This window comes from Eretmochelys imbricata, chromosome 8 (assembly GCF_965152235.1).
Source record: "Eretmochelys imbricata isolate rEreImb1 chromosome 8, rEreImb1.hap1, whole genome shotgun sequence".
In the NCBI taxonomy this organism is placed as follows: domain Eukaryota; kingdom Metazoa; phylum Chordata; order Testudines; family Cheloniidae; genus Eretmochelys; species Eretmochelys imbricata.
The window spans coordinates 34,640,511-34,659,643 of NC_135579.1; the positions used below are offsets into that span (position 1 = coordinate 34,640,511).

Below are 19,133 nucleotides of genomic sequence, written 5' to 3' on the forward strand. Positions count from 1 at the left end.
CAGTGGTGGGGATTGTGCCAAGGTCGCCTCAGATCCCCAGGGCATAGGCCAGTCCTTGGCTGGCTGGGGTGGTTGGTGCTCAGAGGCCACCAAGCGGGAGCCCTTGGAAAAAGAGCCCTGGGCCTGATGGTAAGCCCAGGGGGTCCAAAAGGGCCATTGTGCTGAAGGCTGCCAGAGGGGGTGCCATGGCATTGGAGCCTACCTCTGTCACCTGTCAGATCCATGGCGGCTGCAATGGGAAAAGAAGGAATCACCGTCCGAGTCCGATGAGATGGATCTCAATCGTGATGACCATGCTGGAGCCAAAGGAGACTGCACCAGGGACCGGTGCCAAGCTGATGATGTGGAGGACTGGTGCCAAGGCACCCATGCCAGGGACTGGTGCAGGGAATTCTGTGCCGTGGATCAGTGCCAGTCCTCTCTCATAGCCAGGGATCGGTGCGCTCCGTCCTTGGTACCAGGGAAAGGGAGTGACATCCTATTGGTGTCGAGAAATCCCACATGGAATCTGGTGCCAGTGAGCAGTGCCTGGGCTATGGCGATCTGGAGCAGTACTGAGGTGAATGGTGCCGGGCAGGAGAGGATGATCGCTGCATCATGGCTGGCTTGCCTCTAGATGGCACTGATCGCGGCGCCGCCGGAAGCTTATCTGTGACCGCCAGGGGCTGAGGAGCCATCATGACAATTGAATCTCTGGCGGCTTCAAAAGTGTCCGAGGTGGAGGGTAGCTCTAACTCCTCCACCTGGCATTGCCCATCCAGGAAGTCACTGGGCGCTGGACTTGATGGTCCCTTCAGGGGAAGGGAAGTCGACGGCACCGACTCTTGCTGCTTGGGCGCCGGATGCTCCTTCAAGGGACGCACCAGTGCAGCAACTCCAGTTCTGCTGCTTTTGGCACTAGGGAGCGCCCCCTGTCAACTTTTCTGTGCCGCTTGTACGGCACCAGTGAAGCGAGCAGTGCCAGGTTGTCTCCTCAGCGTGTGGTGCCGGAGAGCGCTGGTGCTGAGGGTCTCTTATATTAGAGTCCTTCTCAGCACTGCGTCATGTACCAATGCTGGGGCACTCTGTATGGACGCGCTTGGTGCCGGGTCCTGGTGTTCCACAGCAGACTGGGGACAAAGAGCAGATTCCATGAGCAATTGCTTAAGTTGGAAATTTCACTCCTTTTTAGTCCTTGGGCGGAAAGCTCTGCAGATCTTGCATCTTTCTGACTGGTGTGCCTCCCCTGGACACTTCAGACACAAGTCATGGGCTTACAGCAGGTTCTACATGGGCTTACTGCATAGGCTTACTGCAGGTTCTACAGGGTTTAAAGCCTTGGGCTCGTGGTATGCCCTAGAGCCCAAGGGGTGCGTGTGTGTTAAGGATTGGGGAAACCCCGCTCCCAACCTTACTATATATAAACTATCTACTAACAATAACTACAACTAAACTAAACTAAACTACGCTATGAAAAGAACGCTAAGGGAACCACTTGCTAGGCAAGCGATCGCCATTCCAACGGCTGTCACTGGTGGTAAGAAGGAACTGAGGAGGCATGGGGTCAGCAGAGTCCTATATCCAGTGCCGTGAAGGCGCCACTCCAGGGGGCTCCACAGCTGACCCGACAGGAACAGCTAAGGGAAAACTTTCCGACGACCGTGCACGCAGCACACACACACCTGACTGGATTTGCACAACTAACTGAATACTTATGAGCACAATTTCACATTTTTCATGTGCCAACATGAGGTTTACATGTGTAACAGATGTGTACACACAAATTTTGCATGCACATTACAGATGCCAATCTTTGACTTTAAGCCTCTAAAACTGTAACATTAATAATCCCCCTGTATTTGGAACGGTTGCTCTGAAGTCAGAAATACACCCACCCCCTGCTTTGGAATGGAATCGAGGGTTAAAGAAAGGGTTGCATCCATGTGCTACTAAGAATTCTGTACTCAAAGCAGAACTAAATCATCATAATGGCCAGTAACTTCCCCCAGGAAGGAAATCCTTTCAGAAGATACATCAGTATCTTGTGTAATTTTAGACTGTATCCAGGACAATTTATAGTGCCAATAATGCCAAGAGCTCTGCCACTGATGCTACTATATCATCAAATGTCCCCCATCACGAATCAAAGGTCAAGCAAAGCATTGTATATGAAAAGGCATCCTTATACTTCAGGTTCTGTCAAAATATATCTTCCCTCAGTGTGTGTTCTAGCTGCTTTCTCTACTCCAGAGCTAGATAAATATCGGTGGTGTCATATGGACAGAAACAGCAAGTGCTTTAGAAACCTTCGAATGGAAAAGTGCTGTACAAGTGCAAGGTATCATTTAGGACAAGTGCTGAATAATGCAATGCTGGAAAAGTTATAGGGCCAGGTGATGTCAATCAGTATAGCTCCACTGAAATTGATGGAGCTACAGCAGTTCATACTAGCTGAGGATCTGGCATATAGATTTTAACTCTCTCTCAACAAATCAAACAGTGCAAGTAAAATATAAGTGACCCCAGTACAGAGGCAACAATGTTACACTGCAGAACACATTTTTATTGATGAGAGTGAAATGTATGTAAATTTTATTAATGCAAAGTACACTTGAACCAATAAGTTCAAGGAAACTATTTTTTCCTTACAGCCTGGTTCAACTCTCAAAATTAACTGTGGGAAAATGGCACCTTATTATTCAGCAGATTTTTTCCCTGCATGTACTTGGAGTCGGGTCTGGGGAAGTGGGCTGGGTTCTATTTTGGCTTACAGATCATCAACAGAATTATTAACTAAGTTCCAACTGCAAGGCCAAATTCTGATCTTAGTTTCAACTGCACTACTCCACTCCGCACCAAAGGTTTACACAGGTGTAAGTGATGGTATAATTTTCCAAGAGCCCAGACTGAGGGAGTCTTGCATCAGCTTGTTACATAAGAACAGCATTATGCTACTGAAGAAATTCCCAGCACCTGCACACAATAGGTGCCTGCTTAGGACCTTGATTCTAGAAAGTTCACAGCACTGATAAAGAACCTGCACAGTAAATTCCTTAGAAGCCAAATTGGCCTCAGCATCAATAAAGTTCAGCACCTTATGTCTATGACTCCTTAAAGCCTAGTGCAGATTGTGGAGCATGGCTTTTATGCCTCTTTAGCACAGACTTCTTTGGTCCCTGATTCATCCATATCTTGCCTCTCAACCTGAAAATATCCTACTCCGTCCCACCACAGTGGGAGGCGTTGATCTGAGGTCAGACCTGTGACTGAACTCATGAGATCTCCTCACTGAGGAAAGCATAGAGCCTCTGCTGCCTACTGAGCAGTGATCAGGGAATAGGCTTCCTCCAGGCAGGACAAACAGCAGGAACATACATATACCTCTGAGGACATATAACTCATGCTGCCCTCTTAGCTGGATTTTTGGAGGCCTGTCCAGGTCTGGCTTTGAGTACACAGAAAAGTTTCTTCTGTGTATTTTTTAAGTTTGTCAGCACAAATGGCCTCACATTAACACATAAAATGCTTTTTTCCCCCTCTTTATCTTGAGTCTTATCCTGCTATAATTAATCCACTTAGTATAGCTGATCCACTTAGTATAGCTGTACTTCAGAATGAGTTAAACTGCTACAGGGTTCTTGTGGATGCATTCCCATATCAAATTAACTATACTGCTTCAGGTAGTCCTCCCAGTGTTTTTCAACACTGCACTGCTTCATATCTGAATTGACCAGTCTGGTTACCCATGTGCTCTTCACTGTTGTGGGATTATCTAGCTAGATGTCTCTCCTCTGTTTAAATGCTGACACACCCCAAGTGTACTAATTTGTGATGCCTGCTCACATAGTTCACAGTCTCTAAGTCCATTACACCCTATGGTCTGTGCTTCCCTATGGTCTTGTCAGGAGATACTGGATGTCCCTGCCTCCTGGGCAGAAGAGAACATTTAGTCTCATCTTTCCAGTAGTCACTGGAATGTCAAGATCTAGCAGAGCAGATGCAGAAGGGGTACTTCCAGAAGACATGTCAATGCTGCACTGAAGAGCAGTGGCAGAATTTAAAAACAAAAAGATCAAAAAACAAAACCAACACTCCGGTAATGCTCCCACTACATGTGCAGACTATGAGGAGCTTCCTGAGAAGAAGCAAAGAAACTGGTATACATTGGTCAGTTTAACCATGGCCCACAATGAAGCAGACATACCTTCAGAAACCACACAGGCAAAAATAGACCCTGACCAGAAGGATATTTCTTGAGACAGCCAAAATCTCTTTATATGCACAAACAGCCAGCTAGCAATTCAGCTGGAAATGCCACTAGAGACCTAGTCAGAGCGCCAGAGTGACAATGCTGCTCATCCAGTATGATTTTGGGTATATCTATGCAGCAGACAGACACCTACTGCTGGCTCATGCCAGATGACTCGAGCTCACGGGGCTCGGGCTGTGAGGCTGTTTCATTGCTATGTAGACTTAGAGGCTCGGGCTCCAGCCCAAGCCCTAGGACCATCCCACCTCACAGGGTCCTAAAGCCTGCGCTCCTACCCGAGCCTGGAACTCTCCACAGCAATGAAACAACCTCACAGCCTGAGCCACAGGTCAGCCATAGATTTTTCTTTGCTGTGTAAACATACCCTTAGGGTCCAGAATAAAAAAGTTGGCGTTAGCAGGTTACCACAAGCTAAACAGTTATGGTCATAACTAGCTACTGAACTATAAAATACTTTAACAGTAAAAGATAAGGGAGTTTGGGATACCCCTTCAACACCAATAGTGCTGCAGAGAGAGTCCCTGCACCTGCAACCAGTCATGACAAGAAATGTACTGAGGAAGTTAGAGCCACAAAGCCCTTACTCAACCCCATTTCAGAACGTTTGGTGCCACAAGACTGTATTCATGGGGCCCCATTGAGCAGTGCTCTCCAGAAGGCTCTCAAGGCTCAACAGCATCAGAATTTGCATCCTGCAAGTGGAAACATGCAAACGCCAACTCAAAGACGACAAAAAGAAAAGGAGTACTTGTGGCACCTTAGAGACTAACCAATTTATTTGAGCATAAGCTTTCGTGAGCTACAGCTCACTTCATCGGATGCATCTGATGAAGTGAGCTGTAGCTCACGAAAGCTTATGCTCAAATAAATTGGTTAGTCTCTAAGGTGCCACAAGTACTCCTTTTCTTTTTGCGAATACAGACTAACACGGCTGTTACTCTGAAACCTGTCAAAGAAGACAGACATTTGTCACACAACAATTTGTGTGCATCCCAAAAACCCCTGCAATAAAATTAGAAATCAATAGCAAATAGCAGAAAACCTCGACCAGGCACTGAATACAAAAAAACATTTGTACCATTGATTTTAAAAGTGCCTAACCCAAGGAAGCTTCCAAGGGATGCTGAGAGAGTAAAGCAAGCTGCTTGCATTGAAGACATCCTCCCTACTTTTTTTAAAAAAGGGAAAAGATATTAATAGATTTTCAATGCAAGAAGAAAAACTGAAACCCACACCAAATTCTCCTGGTAATAACAGCTTTCTGAAAAAGCCCAACTATTAATATAACAGGGACATCCATCAATCAAACTCAAAGCAAGTATTTTCAAAGCTAAAAACGGAGCAGGCAAACATCTGCTTTTTGCAAGCGATGCACTTAAAGCAAAGAATGTGATAAATTATTGCGAGTCTAGGTCTGAACTAATCATCTTCCCCTCTGGATGATCAAACTGTGCGAGTGTGGGGGTAGCCATCCCAATCCACAAACATATTGCCATAGTACTGTAATTTGTGCTCAATAGATTGCAGGGGAGAGGGATGTACAGGCACATTTCGTTTAAAAACTGAGGAAAAAAATTCCTCGGTCACTCTCAGGATCTGCCTAACATTGGACAAGCATATGAGAAGATGGTGGTAGGTTTTGATTTTAGTAGTCCTTTAAAACGAGAGGATCTCAACTTTTAAGAATCGGTTCTCATTATTAAAGTTAAAGGTGTTCACATTAACACCTTCCCGCCCTCCACCTTCTCTGAACCAATCTAAGTCCCTGCTTACATTAAAAGTAATATTAGCGTAACATTAAGCAAGATAAGGTGAATATAAACTTGTACCTTTTTTGTTTTAGTTTCTTCCTCTCCCTGAAGGGCTTTACATTTATTAAGATCAATTCTCCCCTTGTTGTCTGCACTCACTCTCTCACGGCTCTGATCTCTGTAGACCCTTTTCAGTTCAGTTCCCTTCTCCTATATGTGTGCTCTCCCCTCTGATTCTCATGCTGTCAGCAAACAGTTGAGTTTATACCAAAGAAACACCCAACAAAGAAAGTAAGGAAGAATGTAGAAGTGCTTCAGATTTTTCTTTTTTTAAGTTTGTGGTCAAAATAAATTCTAGAGACACTTAAAGTGCTAGACTCAGCTAGTATTAGCTGTAATCATCACCGCTTAAAGCGATTACCTACCTTGAAAAGTGACACTGTAAGAGGACATTGTAGGGTTCTGTGTTTTTCATTTCTCAATGATTTCCACATCACGGCACTCTGCTTACAATTAATAAACATGCTTTTTCCAGTTGCCAGCATGGCAAACTCAGCTTGTGATCTGAAACTGGAGTTTCTTCCTCTATCTTCACCAGTTATAAAGGTTCTGCCAGCTGAATTTTGCCTTTTGTCTTCGCTGAATTTAGTGGGGATTGCACAGGTGTGACTGACTGAAAATTCTGTTGACAATGGTGCACAAGGAGGAATAGAAACAGCTCACTCTCGCTGAGCTAGGTTGGCTCTGTAGGGCTAACAGGAGTACAGAATATATTTTTATCACTAATTGCAGATCTGATTCCAATACAGTCAAGAAGCAGAGCTAGTGAGTAAGAAGATGCATTTATATATAGTCATTTTTCAGAGTAGAACTGCATTTTGAAATTGCCAGAAGCTTCACTGTTGTGAGAGAAGCAGTTCCATGGAACATCTAGAAGGGCTTGGAGAATCAGTGGTTCGCACATCAACATTTGAGGGCTGCTGCTCTAAGCCTTTACCTAAATACAGCAGAACACATCATTAGGTTAATTTCCACTTTTTGGTAAACTTCTGTACATGCATTATCTGGACTTGGGAGAGGAGAGAAATAGCCTGAGACTAGACTTAATTATTTTTAGATAACAAGGGCCAAATTCTAATATCGCTTACAGATGATGTAAATCTGGAAGAACTTCATTTCTTTCTCTGGAGTTATCCCAGATTTACACCACTGCTGAGCAGACTCTAGCCCATGCGGTGTGGCATTCACTCCTGCGGGACCTCTGCCACAGCCCAGCCTTACCATTTTTCAAGCAACTGAAATTCTCCTCTTTCAGAACTTTTGTCTGTTTCACTTACCATTGTCTGCTAAGTTTGGTGCCCATGTAATCAGCTTTCAGTCCTTTATTTGGCTTTGACGTGATCCATCTTGCAATGATTTTGTGGTTTATTGTGTGACCATTAACTGTTTGTACAATGTTCTGGGTGCCTCTGCTTTATAAAGTCATCATTGTTACAATTACCTAATAGAATATACAGCAACAGTTTCCCAATTTCTCCCTCACTTAGTGACACATACTATACCTTGGGGGAGCATCTTGTAACCCCCATAATCCTCATCTGTATCTAATAGTGACATTGCATACAAAGCATGCTACGTGGGGTATCAGGGAAAAGGTTATGATCAGCTGAAAGTCACTGTTCTATCTGAATACGTATATCTTTAGTGCATATGAAGTTATGAGATTCTGTTGTATGGTTGTCACTAAAACATGCTGTAAATTGGGGAATCAGCCTGATATTAGCTTCCCAGAGACAACAGCAAAGAGAGAAACCAACGCCCGGGTAAGGTGTCAAACAACCATCAACAGCCATTGTCCAGCAAGGGAGCTACAATTCAATGACTCAACAGGCACAGGCACCGACTTCCCCTCTGCCGCGTGGGTGCTTGACCCCCCCAACCCCCCTTGGCCCCGCTGCTGCACCGTCCTCACCCCACCCCAATTCCACCCCCTTCCCCAAAGTTCCTGCCCCTACTCCGCCTCTTCTCCACCTCCTCCTCCCTTCCGGAAAGTCCTAAGCACTGCCAAACAGCTGTTAGGCAGTGGGCAGGAAGCACTTGGAGGGAAGGAGAGTAGCGGAGATGCGCCACACTCAGGAAGGGGCAGGGTGGGAGGAGACAAGGTCGCGGCAGGAAGAGCTTGGCTGCCGGTGGGTGCAGAGCACCCACTCATTTCTCCCCATGGGTGCTCCAGCCCCGCAGCACCCACAGAGTCGGCGCCTATGACACCTGGGGAATTGCTCAACCTTGCCTGGAGACTCAGCAATGCCCACCAGACATGCCTGGACTTGTGTTCTCCAAGCACATGGGACTGAGGGTATAAAACAGAACACATGGGGCCCATGCTTGGCCTTTCTCCTGCCCCCACCTATGCTGCAAGCAACTAGGATAATGAAAAGACTGAAGACTCCAACTGAGGGGACTCGCCCAGGTTTCAAGGGTGAAACCTGTACACTATGAACTGCAGTATCCAGTGGGGTGAGAAAAATTGCTTAATCTAGATGTTGCCCAGTCTAATAGGGTTGAGGATTTAGACTGCGTGCTTATGTTTTATTTTCTTTTGGTAACTGACTTGGACTTTTTGCCTATCACTTACAATCTCTTTTGTAGTCAATAAATTTGTTTTACTTTTTATTTTTTCCAGTGATTTTGCCTGAATTGTGTGGTAAATCTGCTCACGTCTTGCAAAGGCTGGTATATATTCACTTTCCATTGACAAAGTGGTGAACCAATTAATAAATTTGCATTGCCTGTCCTGAGCAATTGTGGGTGTGGAGGTACACATGTTGTTGTGCTCAGTGATAACAGCACCTAGAAGGGTTTGCTCCTTGTCACTAGCAAAGCATTGTGAGACAACCTAGATTAATGAGTTAAGGGGGCACAGTGGTCCCACAGTCCCAGGCTGCATCCTGGGGATCCCATCACACTTAGGTTCATCAGAGGGATTTGAGCATTTCCTAAAGGATGAGTGAGGCACCTTCCTTTTCCCAGCCCTGCTCCACCTAAGCCAAGTTCCCTCCATCTCAAGACTGGGGCCAGGTCTTGGAGAAAGGCAGCACAGCAGTCAAAGAAGGAGGCAACCTGGCACAGGGTGATGCAGCAGGCTGAGGATGGGAGAGCACCAGGCCTCTAATCTCCTGCACTATATCTTTCAGGAAAGGATTTGGTTGCACTAGAGGCTTCATGGTGACTTTCAGCTCCTGGCCCCAGTCCTGCTGCAGTCACTGTGGACAGCTCCAAGTCTCTCCGTAGCCCATTTCAGTTCCCAGGTTCTGTTGCAGCTCTTCATAATGGCTTCTAGTGGCTGCTTCTGCACTTGTTCCTCCTAGCTTCTACTAGCTGTAAACAAGAGGGAAGACCCAGCAGCACCATGTGGATTTGCAGCCCTCCATGGAGCACTGCATGAGATTTACTTTCCTAGTAAAATGTACTGTCAGTTTGTAAATCAAGTCTTCACAATATCTCACAACACTACAGCACTCTCTCTGTTAATTCTTCCTTGAGAGGTGGCCAAATGTTTCTGCACACTATAAAATGCATATTAGTGAGACGGCTGTATTTACTAATGTCATGGCTGATAGATTAAATAGTAAGGAAATTAATGAAGATAAGGTGGGTTTCATTTCAAATAAGACAAACAGCAGATATTTTCTAAAACCTATTGCATATTATGTAGGCGTTTAAGGATAATGTAAAGCTTCTTGTGGGAATGTTGCTAGACATACAGAAAACCTTTGACTGGGTTGAATGGTGATATGTAGATTAGAAAAACATCTTTAAAAAAAATCTGGTCTGGGGTTAAACTTCAGATTGTTGATTAGATTAATTTATTCATACCAGTAAGAGACGGTACAGACAAATGACTTAAGATCCTCTCTCTTGCTTCACAGGAGCATAGCAAGGGCTTTAGAATCTTTGGAGATCTCTAGCATTAGAGGGGAAATATCACTTGCCAGACTGCATAAATTACTTCTGTATGCACATGACATACTGTAAGTAAGTGAAAAGAAAAAGGAGGACTTGTGGCACCTTAGAGGTTAACAAATTTATTTGAGCATAAGCTTTCGTGAGCTACAGCTCACTTCATTGAATGCATTCAGTGGAAAATACAGTGGGGAGATTTATATACACAGAGAACATGAAACAATGGGTGTTACCATACACACTGTAATGAAAGCGATCAGGTAAGGTGAGCTATTACCAGCAGGAGAGCGGGGCATGGGGGGGGGGAACATTTTGTAGTGATAATCAAGGTGGGGTTCCCCCCCCCAGCTCTCCTTCTGGTATTAGCTCATCTTAAGTGATCACTATGGTAACACCCATTGTTTCATGTTCTCTGTGTATATAAATATCCCCACTGTATTTTCCACTGAATGCATTCAATGAAGTGAGCTGTAGCTCACGAAAGCTTATGCTCAAATAAATTTGTTAGCCTCTAATGTGCCACAAGTCCTCCTTTTCTTTTTGCGAATACAGACTAACACGGCTGCCACTCTGAAACCTGTAAGTTAGTGATCCATGCAAAACTTCTTGCAGTGTTAAATGTCATGGAGAAATTTCGAAAAATATCTGGGTATAAGTTAGTTATTTTAAATCAGAAATCTTATTCTGAATTAGAGTCTACAAACGCCTCCATGTCTACACCTCACAGCATTCAAAGAGGAACAAAGAATTAACTTTGAATATAGGACTGATAATAGTTTGAGAGATAATTGGGATCTTAGCTCTACAAAATGTCAAGACAGACTCATGGGGATTGAACTCCATTCCCCAGCCTACACTTGTGGTGTACAGCTGGTAAACTAGAGATGTTTTTCTCCTTCAAAACCTTCTTGTAGAGGTTAGGAACCTTTATTTCTCATGTCTATTTGGGAAAGACAAAATAAACTTCTAGACCAGGGATCGGCAACCTTTGGCACGTGACCCGTCATGGAAATCCGCTGTTGGGCTGGGACGGTTTGTTTACCTGCAGGGTCCGCAATGTTCGGCTGATTGCGGCTCCCACTGGCCGCAGTTCACCGTTCTAGGCCAATCGAAGCTGCGGGAAGCAGAGGCCAGCACATCCCTCAGCTCATGCCACTTCCCACAGCCCCCATTGGCCTGGAATGGTGAACCGTGGCCAGTGGGAGCTGCGATCGGCTGAACACTGTGGATGCTGCAGGTAACAAACCATCCCAGCCCGCCAGCAGATTTCCCTAACGGGTTGCGTGCCAAAGGTTGCCGATCCCTCTTCTAGACCTCAATAACATTAAAAAACCGTAATTTACATCACAAATTCACTGTGGATTCCAGAGGTGAATTCATTGCCTAGTGCTAAGATTAGGAGAAAGTTTAACAATTCAGGAGAGAGTGATGGATATTTTAGAGTTTCCCTCACAAGAGCAACAAACTTTTTATCATGCAGAAATGGAGGACATGGAGCAGAATACACAGAATGGGGTGCATGCAGGAAGGGATCTGTTGCAAGTTTTAATCAACAACCATGTATTTGGAATAATTGAAAAACCACAGCTGTAGCCATATATGAACTATGGTATTAATCACAGCCGTGATTTGTGAATCAAAGCTAAGATATTCCTTGCAGAAGACAACATTGGATTGTGAGCTGGACCATGCCACTGAGAAAAATCAGATTTTGTGCTCTCCAAGCATCTAATCTACATCAATTTCTTATACACTAATAGTGACAACTCAATACAACATAAATTTAACATAAATTAAGACAAAGAGACGAGAGTAAGAAACAGTGACTCAGTGGGAAAAGATCCAGTTCTTAATCATGGAATAGTGGGAACAAAAAAATGTTAAAATATGTTTTAGAAATTTTTATAATCTGTACTGGTCACTACAGAAAATGAAAGATTAGGTCTGAGATCAACACATTTCTGTTACAAGTGTCAAAACCACATAGGAGATTTAATCCACATACTGTGAGACTGTGTGTGGTCACACATACATCTTGGGAAAAGACAACAGGGAAATTATCATTCTGGACATGGGTTATATGTCAGGCTAAATGATACTTCTGTTCTGCAGGACACTTAATCAAGGAAGGCAATCGGGATGCAGACTGAATCAATGGTGCCAGAGAGGATAATTTTAGAAGCATTGGTAAGACAGTGCTTCCCCAACAGAAGTGAACGGATGACTAGCCTTAACCAGACTGAAACTTTGGTGAGAAAATTGGACAAAATAGAGGACATATATTTGAAGATGGCATAGAATTCACTTATTAATTATATCGATGTATGAAATTATGTCATACAACTGCAGTGGTGGAAAAAAATTCTATATACAGCTTCATCCTGCAGAACACAAACGTGAAGTGTTGTGCATATAAACATAGGTTTAATAAGTGATGATCAGAATACTGAGAACAGGTGCATTTGAGCCTGCATTAACATGAGTAGTAATTCTGTGTAGTCACCAAGTTATTCCTGCCTAGCAACATGAGCGAGGTCTAAGTGGGCAGCATGAAACTAAATGCTTTATTACATGCTAAGAATTGTACTTAATTCTTGTCTTCTAAAACACCCCCATTCTTCCCCACCCCGCCTTTTTTTTAAAACCATTATGTACTTGGAAACAAGGGAGATGCAGAGGCTGGAGACTTCTTACAGCTCATGGCAAAGGACTGTGCCTGGGGCCTAATCCAAAACTCACTGAAGAAAATGAAGTTAACGGAAAGACTCCCAGTGGGCTTTGGATCAAACCTCATGTGCTCAATCTGATCACACTTTAGAATATAAAGACCTTTTGCCCCCTGCAAGGACCTTCAGGATTGAAGCTGTACTAAAGGTTCTACCGGAAACTATGCAGTGAGATGCTTTGAAGGCTTTCAGATGAGACAAATTCATTTAATCCAGGAAAGAAGTGTTAGGTGCTTTTGAAAATTTTACTCCAAGTAATTTAGAGTCTTTTGAAATTTTTTACCCATAATCTCTGCTAAAATACATAATTATAGAAAAATATAACAACCCTGGAAGCAGTGCACTAAATGATTGTTTTGATTTGGAAGGATGAAGCTCATGCTGGGGTGTGTCCCACAATACCTTCCCCTTTGGTGCAATCTAGTGCATTCCTTTTTCAACGCATCTTAGGGGCAAGGGATAACGGTCATCCCAAACAAAGGCGACACAGAAATATTTTAAGAGGTTATAAATCAGAAGCAGTGTCAAACCTCCCCAACCACTACCCCACACCTGGCTTCCACTCCAACACTGTCCTCCCAGTTTATACAATTGAAAAAAGCAAAAGATAAACTGAATGATTAAGAATTAAAAAAACACAATCTTTTGGTGCTGAAGAAAATCTATTAGGGGAAAGAATATAATGGGGGCTTTACCTGAGTAAAGGTTTCAGGATTTGATCACAAGTTCACCTTGCTATTGATCGATCTTGTTGCTCCATTCAAACAGGAAAATATTAGTGAAGTATAATAGACAAGTGCAATAATGTACAGTAATACAAACAGGGTGAAGAGAGAATCAGTCAGATGAAGTCACTATTGGTACATAATTGTGCTGAGTGTGTTCCTACAGACTGGTAAACCAATACCACGGTGGTAGTACTGTGCTTAGTAGGCTGATGCTTAGACTTGGCAAAATTAACATAAGGAGGACTTTGCCAATCCCTACTTTGCTAATCCACACTTTGGGTGGGGGGCACAGATTTAAAGTTGCTTCAACTACTTCTCAGCAAAGGTTTAATAGCAGAAACAGCACAGTGCTGAGGTCTCACTTTACTGATTCTAAAAATAAATAAATAAATGGTGCACATTATGAAAAATCATAAATTAACACAAAGCTACGCTTGTCATATTAAATGAATAAAGTACTTTTTATGATGCAGGAACCTTGCTTTTTTATTGTGTGTGTTCAGTTACTAACAAAAAATTCAGCCACTTGCAAAGGTAATTCACAGTGGGAATCAGTAATGTGCAACTATAGTTATTTTCTGTTCTGGAAAAGGTCTGTTTGGGGCTTAATTGCCTATTTGCGGTAGATGTTTCAGATAGAATGGCTTCAGTCTAGGCAGATGCCAACCAACGGTACTTGTAACTTATCAGAAATCCAAAGGCTGTGCCCAATTTGCAAAAAATGAAGAAGACAGAAGCCACCACTTTTATATATTGGTGCGGCCAACAGAGACTATTAATTTAGTAGCCAAACGCAAGTTTTTGCCAATACCTTGATTTAGTGTCCGCACAGTGGTTTTTTTTTTGTGGATTCTGACTTTCTAGACTAAATTCAAAGAAACTGCTCATCACTGTTGAGCATTTTGTAATATGAGTACTTATTACCATTCCCCTCATGATTCACAAGCCAGGTGACACTTAAACCATAAGAACATGCATACAGGGTCAGACCAAAGGTCCATCTAGCCCAGTATCCTGTCTTCCAACAGTGGCCAGTGCCAGGTGCCCCAGAGGGAATGAACAGAACAGGTGATCATCAAGTGATCCATCCCATCACCCATTCCCAGTTTCTGGCAAACAGAGGCTAAGAACACCATCCCTGCCCATCCTGCCTAACGGCCATTGATGAACCTATCCTCCTCAAATTTATCTAGTTCTTTTTTGAACCCTGTTATAGTCTTGGCCTTTACAACATCCTCTGGCAAGAAGTTCCACAGGCTGACTGTGCATTGTGTGAAAAAATACTTCCTTTTGTTTGTTTTAAACCAGCTGCCTATTAATTTGATGACCTCTAGTTCTCATGTTATGAGAAAGAGTAAACAAACACTTCCTTATTTATTTTCTCCACACCAGTCATGATTTTATAGACCTCTGTCATATCCCCTCTCGGTCATCTTTTTTCCAAGCTGAAAAGTCCAAGTCTCTCTTCATATGGAAGCCATTCCATACCCCTAATCATTTTTGTTGCCCTTTTCTGAACCTTTCCCAATTCCAATATATATTTTTGAAATGGAACAAACACATCTGCACAGTTCAAGATGTGGGCGCACCATGAATTTATATAGAGGCAATATGATTATTATCTATCCCTTTCCTAATGATTCCCAACATTCTGGTCACTTTTTGACTGCCGCTGCACATTGGATCAATGTTTTCAGAGAACTATCCACAATGACTCCAAGATCTTGTTCTTGAGTGGTAACAGCTAATTTAGACCCCATGATTTTATAGGTATAGGTGGGATTGTTTTCCCATGTGCATTATGCTGCATTTATCAACACTGAATTTCATCTGCCATTTTGTTGACCAGTCACCCAGTTTTGTGAGATGCTTTTGTAGCTCTTCACAGTCTGCTTGGGACTTAACTATCTTGAGTAGTTTTGTATCATCTTCATATTTTGTCACCTCACTGTCTACTGCTTTTTCCAGATCATTTATGAATATGTTGAATAGGACTGGACCCAGTTCAGATCCCTGGGCGTAAACAATATTTACCTTACTCCATTTATGACCATTTATTTCCATCCTTTGTTTCCCATCTTTTAATCAGTTACCGATCCATGAGAGGACCTTCCCTCTTATCCCATGACAGATTACTTTGCTTAAGAGCCTTTGGTGAGGGACCTTGTCAAAGGCTTTAAAGAATTCTAGTAGATTGGTGAGACATGATTTCCCTTTAAAAAAACATGTTGACACTTCCCCAAAAAATTATGTTCATCTATGTGTCTGACAATTTTGTTCTTTACTATGGTTTCAACCAGTTTGCCCTGTACTGAAGTCAGGCTCACCAGCCTGTAATTGTCGGAATCACCTCTGGAGCCTTTTTTAAAAACTGGCGTCACATTAGCTATCCTCCAGTCATCTGGTACAGAAGCTGATTTAAATGATAGGTTACAAACCAGTTAGTAGTTCTTCAATTTCACATTTGAGTTCCCTCAGAACTCTTGGGTGAATACCATCTGCTCCTGGTGACTTATTACTGCTTAATTTATCAGTGTGCTCCAAAACCACCTCTAATGACAGCTCAATCTGCGACAGTTCTTCAGATTTGTCACGTAAAAAGAATGCCTCCATTTTCACTGAATTTCAATTATTTTTTAATGAAAATTTCACACGAATAATTTTGTTATGAAACACAATTTGCTAAGAGGTACATATGTTATATCTGTATTAGCAGTATACCTTGTTAGTATGCCTCTTCTCCCCTCCCGCACCCTGTCCTGCCAAACCAAGATATAAGACATTCTTTTTGTCCTCTCAAAGCATTTTCACTTAGCAAATTCTTTTCTATCCACTCATGAGAATTAATTTTCAAATATTGGACAATTATAGACATAGAATTGCTGAAGATGCAATGGACAGAGAAGCCACTAGTAAGAAGCTAGAGCTGTGCATCAATCACTAAGCACCCAGAGACAATAGTAAACATCCACTGGGGGTGGCGTTTCACTCTGTCTATGACAATGTAGATGACCCACTTACAAATGGAATTTGCCAAATGCACCTGAGGAAGCCAACAACAAAGTAACTTCCTATTTTGGCCTGGGCAAAGGCACTATGTTGAAGTTTCTGTGAGCTGGATACTCCCTGTGTCTGCTGGGCAACATCAGTACACCAAAGCCTGATGTCACTGAACAGGCAACCAAATTCATGGCCATGTTTTACTCATGGTAGCATAGTTCTGATTATTCAGAAACATAGAAAAAATCACAGACAGCAAAAATTGGCAAAAGTACCACATCAACACCAAAGCTCAGCACCTTATCACTAACAATTGAAGCATTTATAGAATGTAAAATGAGCACATCATCAGTTGTGTGTGTGGAAAGGTGCTCTGGATCCAGATACATCACAACTTAATCCACTGCAATATGGATGGATACACGATAGTTTTTGTAAACAGAGACTTGGAACTTGCTCCTCCAAACATTCTGAAGTAGTCAAGTGGTCTTGTGAGAATAATGTACCCTATACATTTATGATATGTGGATGTAGTAGTGTCAAACTGCTATGTGCCTTATTTTGTGCTACAAAGGAGTTGTGTATGTTGCAACAGACTGATCAAATCAGCTTTAGCATTTGCAAAGGAAAACTATGATGACAAATGACTGTCCTGATATGAATGTACAGGTCACTCAATTGTAGCGTGAATAAGAAAGATCACTTAGTAACCCATTATAATGATACCAAAATTAAGTATTCGGTTAAAAAGTGTTATAATTTTGTTGAATATTTTTCAAATGAAAAGAAGAGTGGTGGTCACTGTATCAAATTAAAACTGCTATACCACAACCCCCTCCTCCTGTACCCCTATTATTCATTGATTGATATGGCAAATGTTAAAGACATAAATTTCACATATTGGAACTCTTATGCCTTGATTTTGTATGCCTCAAATTATACAAACTCTTACTGACTAGGGCAGGGGAGGAGGAGGGAGAGGAAAGAGATATGAAAGGGTGATATTTCAAAAACGCTCAGTAGTGAGGGTCATCAGACAGATTCCTAAAATGTATGGTCTTGAGATACAGAATCCACACAAAAAAACCCCTTGTTTGGCCCATAAAGCAAGAGTGGCTGCCGAACTATATGGGTTGTTTTAATCGAGATGTAGTAGCACATGCCTTCATCCACACTCTCCCCACCTCCATACAAAAGAGAAGGGCAGATGTGGGCTATGTGCAGAACTCCACAGACTGCACTTGGACAGTCCTGTCTGGGCTGCTTGCATTCACAAAGCAGCTTCTGCTATAGAAAAATCAAAGTAAGCAAGCGTGTCACCGATGTCTGATTGGGTGCACAGAAAACTGCATAGCTTTATATCGTTTACTTAGCACAACAGAGTGAACACCACTTTTACAAACAATACACCCCTGCGTCAAAAAGCTTACAACTTAAGTTAGACGGTTCCAACACTGTTTAGCTATTTGAGTTTTTATATACCCACCATCACCATGTCGTGAGTGACTCACAGCAGATAGGAAAGTGTCATCATCCTCATTTTACAGATGGAGACCTGAGGCACAGAGTTTATGTATTTTAGGATTTTATACTGCAGCTCACCACACAAGTCTGTAACAGAACCAGAAACAGAACCCATATTTCACAAGACCCCATCTAGTACCTCAGCCACAAGGCCATTCTTCCCCTCTTATCTTTGCACACGTGATAAAGGATTAGGTACGAGACCAGGAACAGTCTGCATTAGAGAGATCACCACCAACTCAAGGTTAAGAGAAAAAGGGGAGCTTGGGAAAGGAATGACTGAAGTTGCTTGGTGCACGAAACAAGAGAGCCTGTTCCAAACACAGAAGGTGGCATGAACAGAAGCAGTCACAATTAAACAAGAGACAGAGTATATAACTTAAGGAAAGATGACTGGATAGAGCCCCAGGAATCAGGGGTCATATGGAGAAATGAAACCACAGATAACAAACCGTGGCCATAACCCTGACTGTCACCCTTCCAAACATTAAACATTTGCAGTCACCCTGGAGACCATTTGAATTTTCATACCCTCTAATTAGCCTGAAGCACTCTCCTGTTGGCCTACCACAACAGATTATAGTAATTCTGCAGGACAGATTTTCCTCTGCAGATGTGCAAGCAGGTTCTTTTTTTAAAATACTGTACCTGCAAACAAAGCATGTCATAGAATCATAGAATATCAGGGTTGGAAGGGACCTCAGGAGGTCATCTAGTCCAACCCCCTGCTCAAAGCAGGACCAATCCCCAACTAAATCATCCCAGCCAGGGCTTTGTCAAGCCTGACCTTAAAAATCTAGTATAAATGCGGTTTTTTAAAAAAATTCAGTTTGCTTCCATTGTTCATGCAAATCTGCGATGATCTGACCAGATGGATACAGCTTTCTATTTTCTCGATTGCTCACATCAGGTTTTGTGAAAACTATCCGATGAAGTGAGCAGTAGCTCATGAAAGCTTATGCTCAAACAAATGTGTTAGTCTCTAAGGTGCCACAAGTACTCCTTTTCTTTTAACATATACTTGTGGTTTAACTATGTATTTCATCCATTCCGATTGCCAGTGCTAACATACATATTTCAGACACTTGCATAATAATGTTTTACCATTAGGTTTGGGTCAATAAGAAGCCACAGATTCAGATGGATCATTATTTCAGCTAAAGTAATTACAAAGTCTTAGAGACCTTAACAT

At 42.7% G+C, this 19,133-nt stretch overlaps 1 protein-coding gene across 9 annotated transcripts in view; it reads right to left on the reverse strand.

The window, feature by feature from the left end:
- Window positions 1–19,133, reverse strand: part of SIL1 (SIL1 nucleotide exchange factor) — a 213,668-nt gene that overhangs the window by 118,601 nt on the left and 75,934 nt on the right. Inside the window, exon 1 of one of the 9 annotated variants that reach the window (XM_077824254.1) lies at window positions 6,426–6,997. The exons of the other annotated variants lie outside the window; for them this stretch is intronic. Within the exon in view, the coding sequence (XP_077680380.1) occupies window positions 6,426–6,453 (28 nt within the window). The 5' untranslated portion in view covers window positions 6,454–6,997. Of the gene's footprint in view, window positions 1–6,425; window positions 6,998–19,133 lie in introns of those variants that run through there. 9 annotated transcript variants of the gene reach the window in all.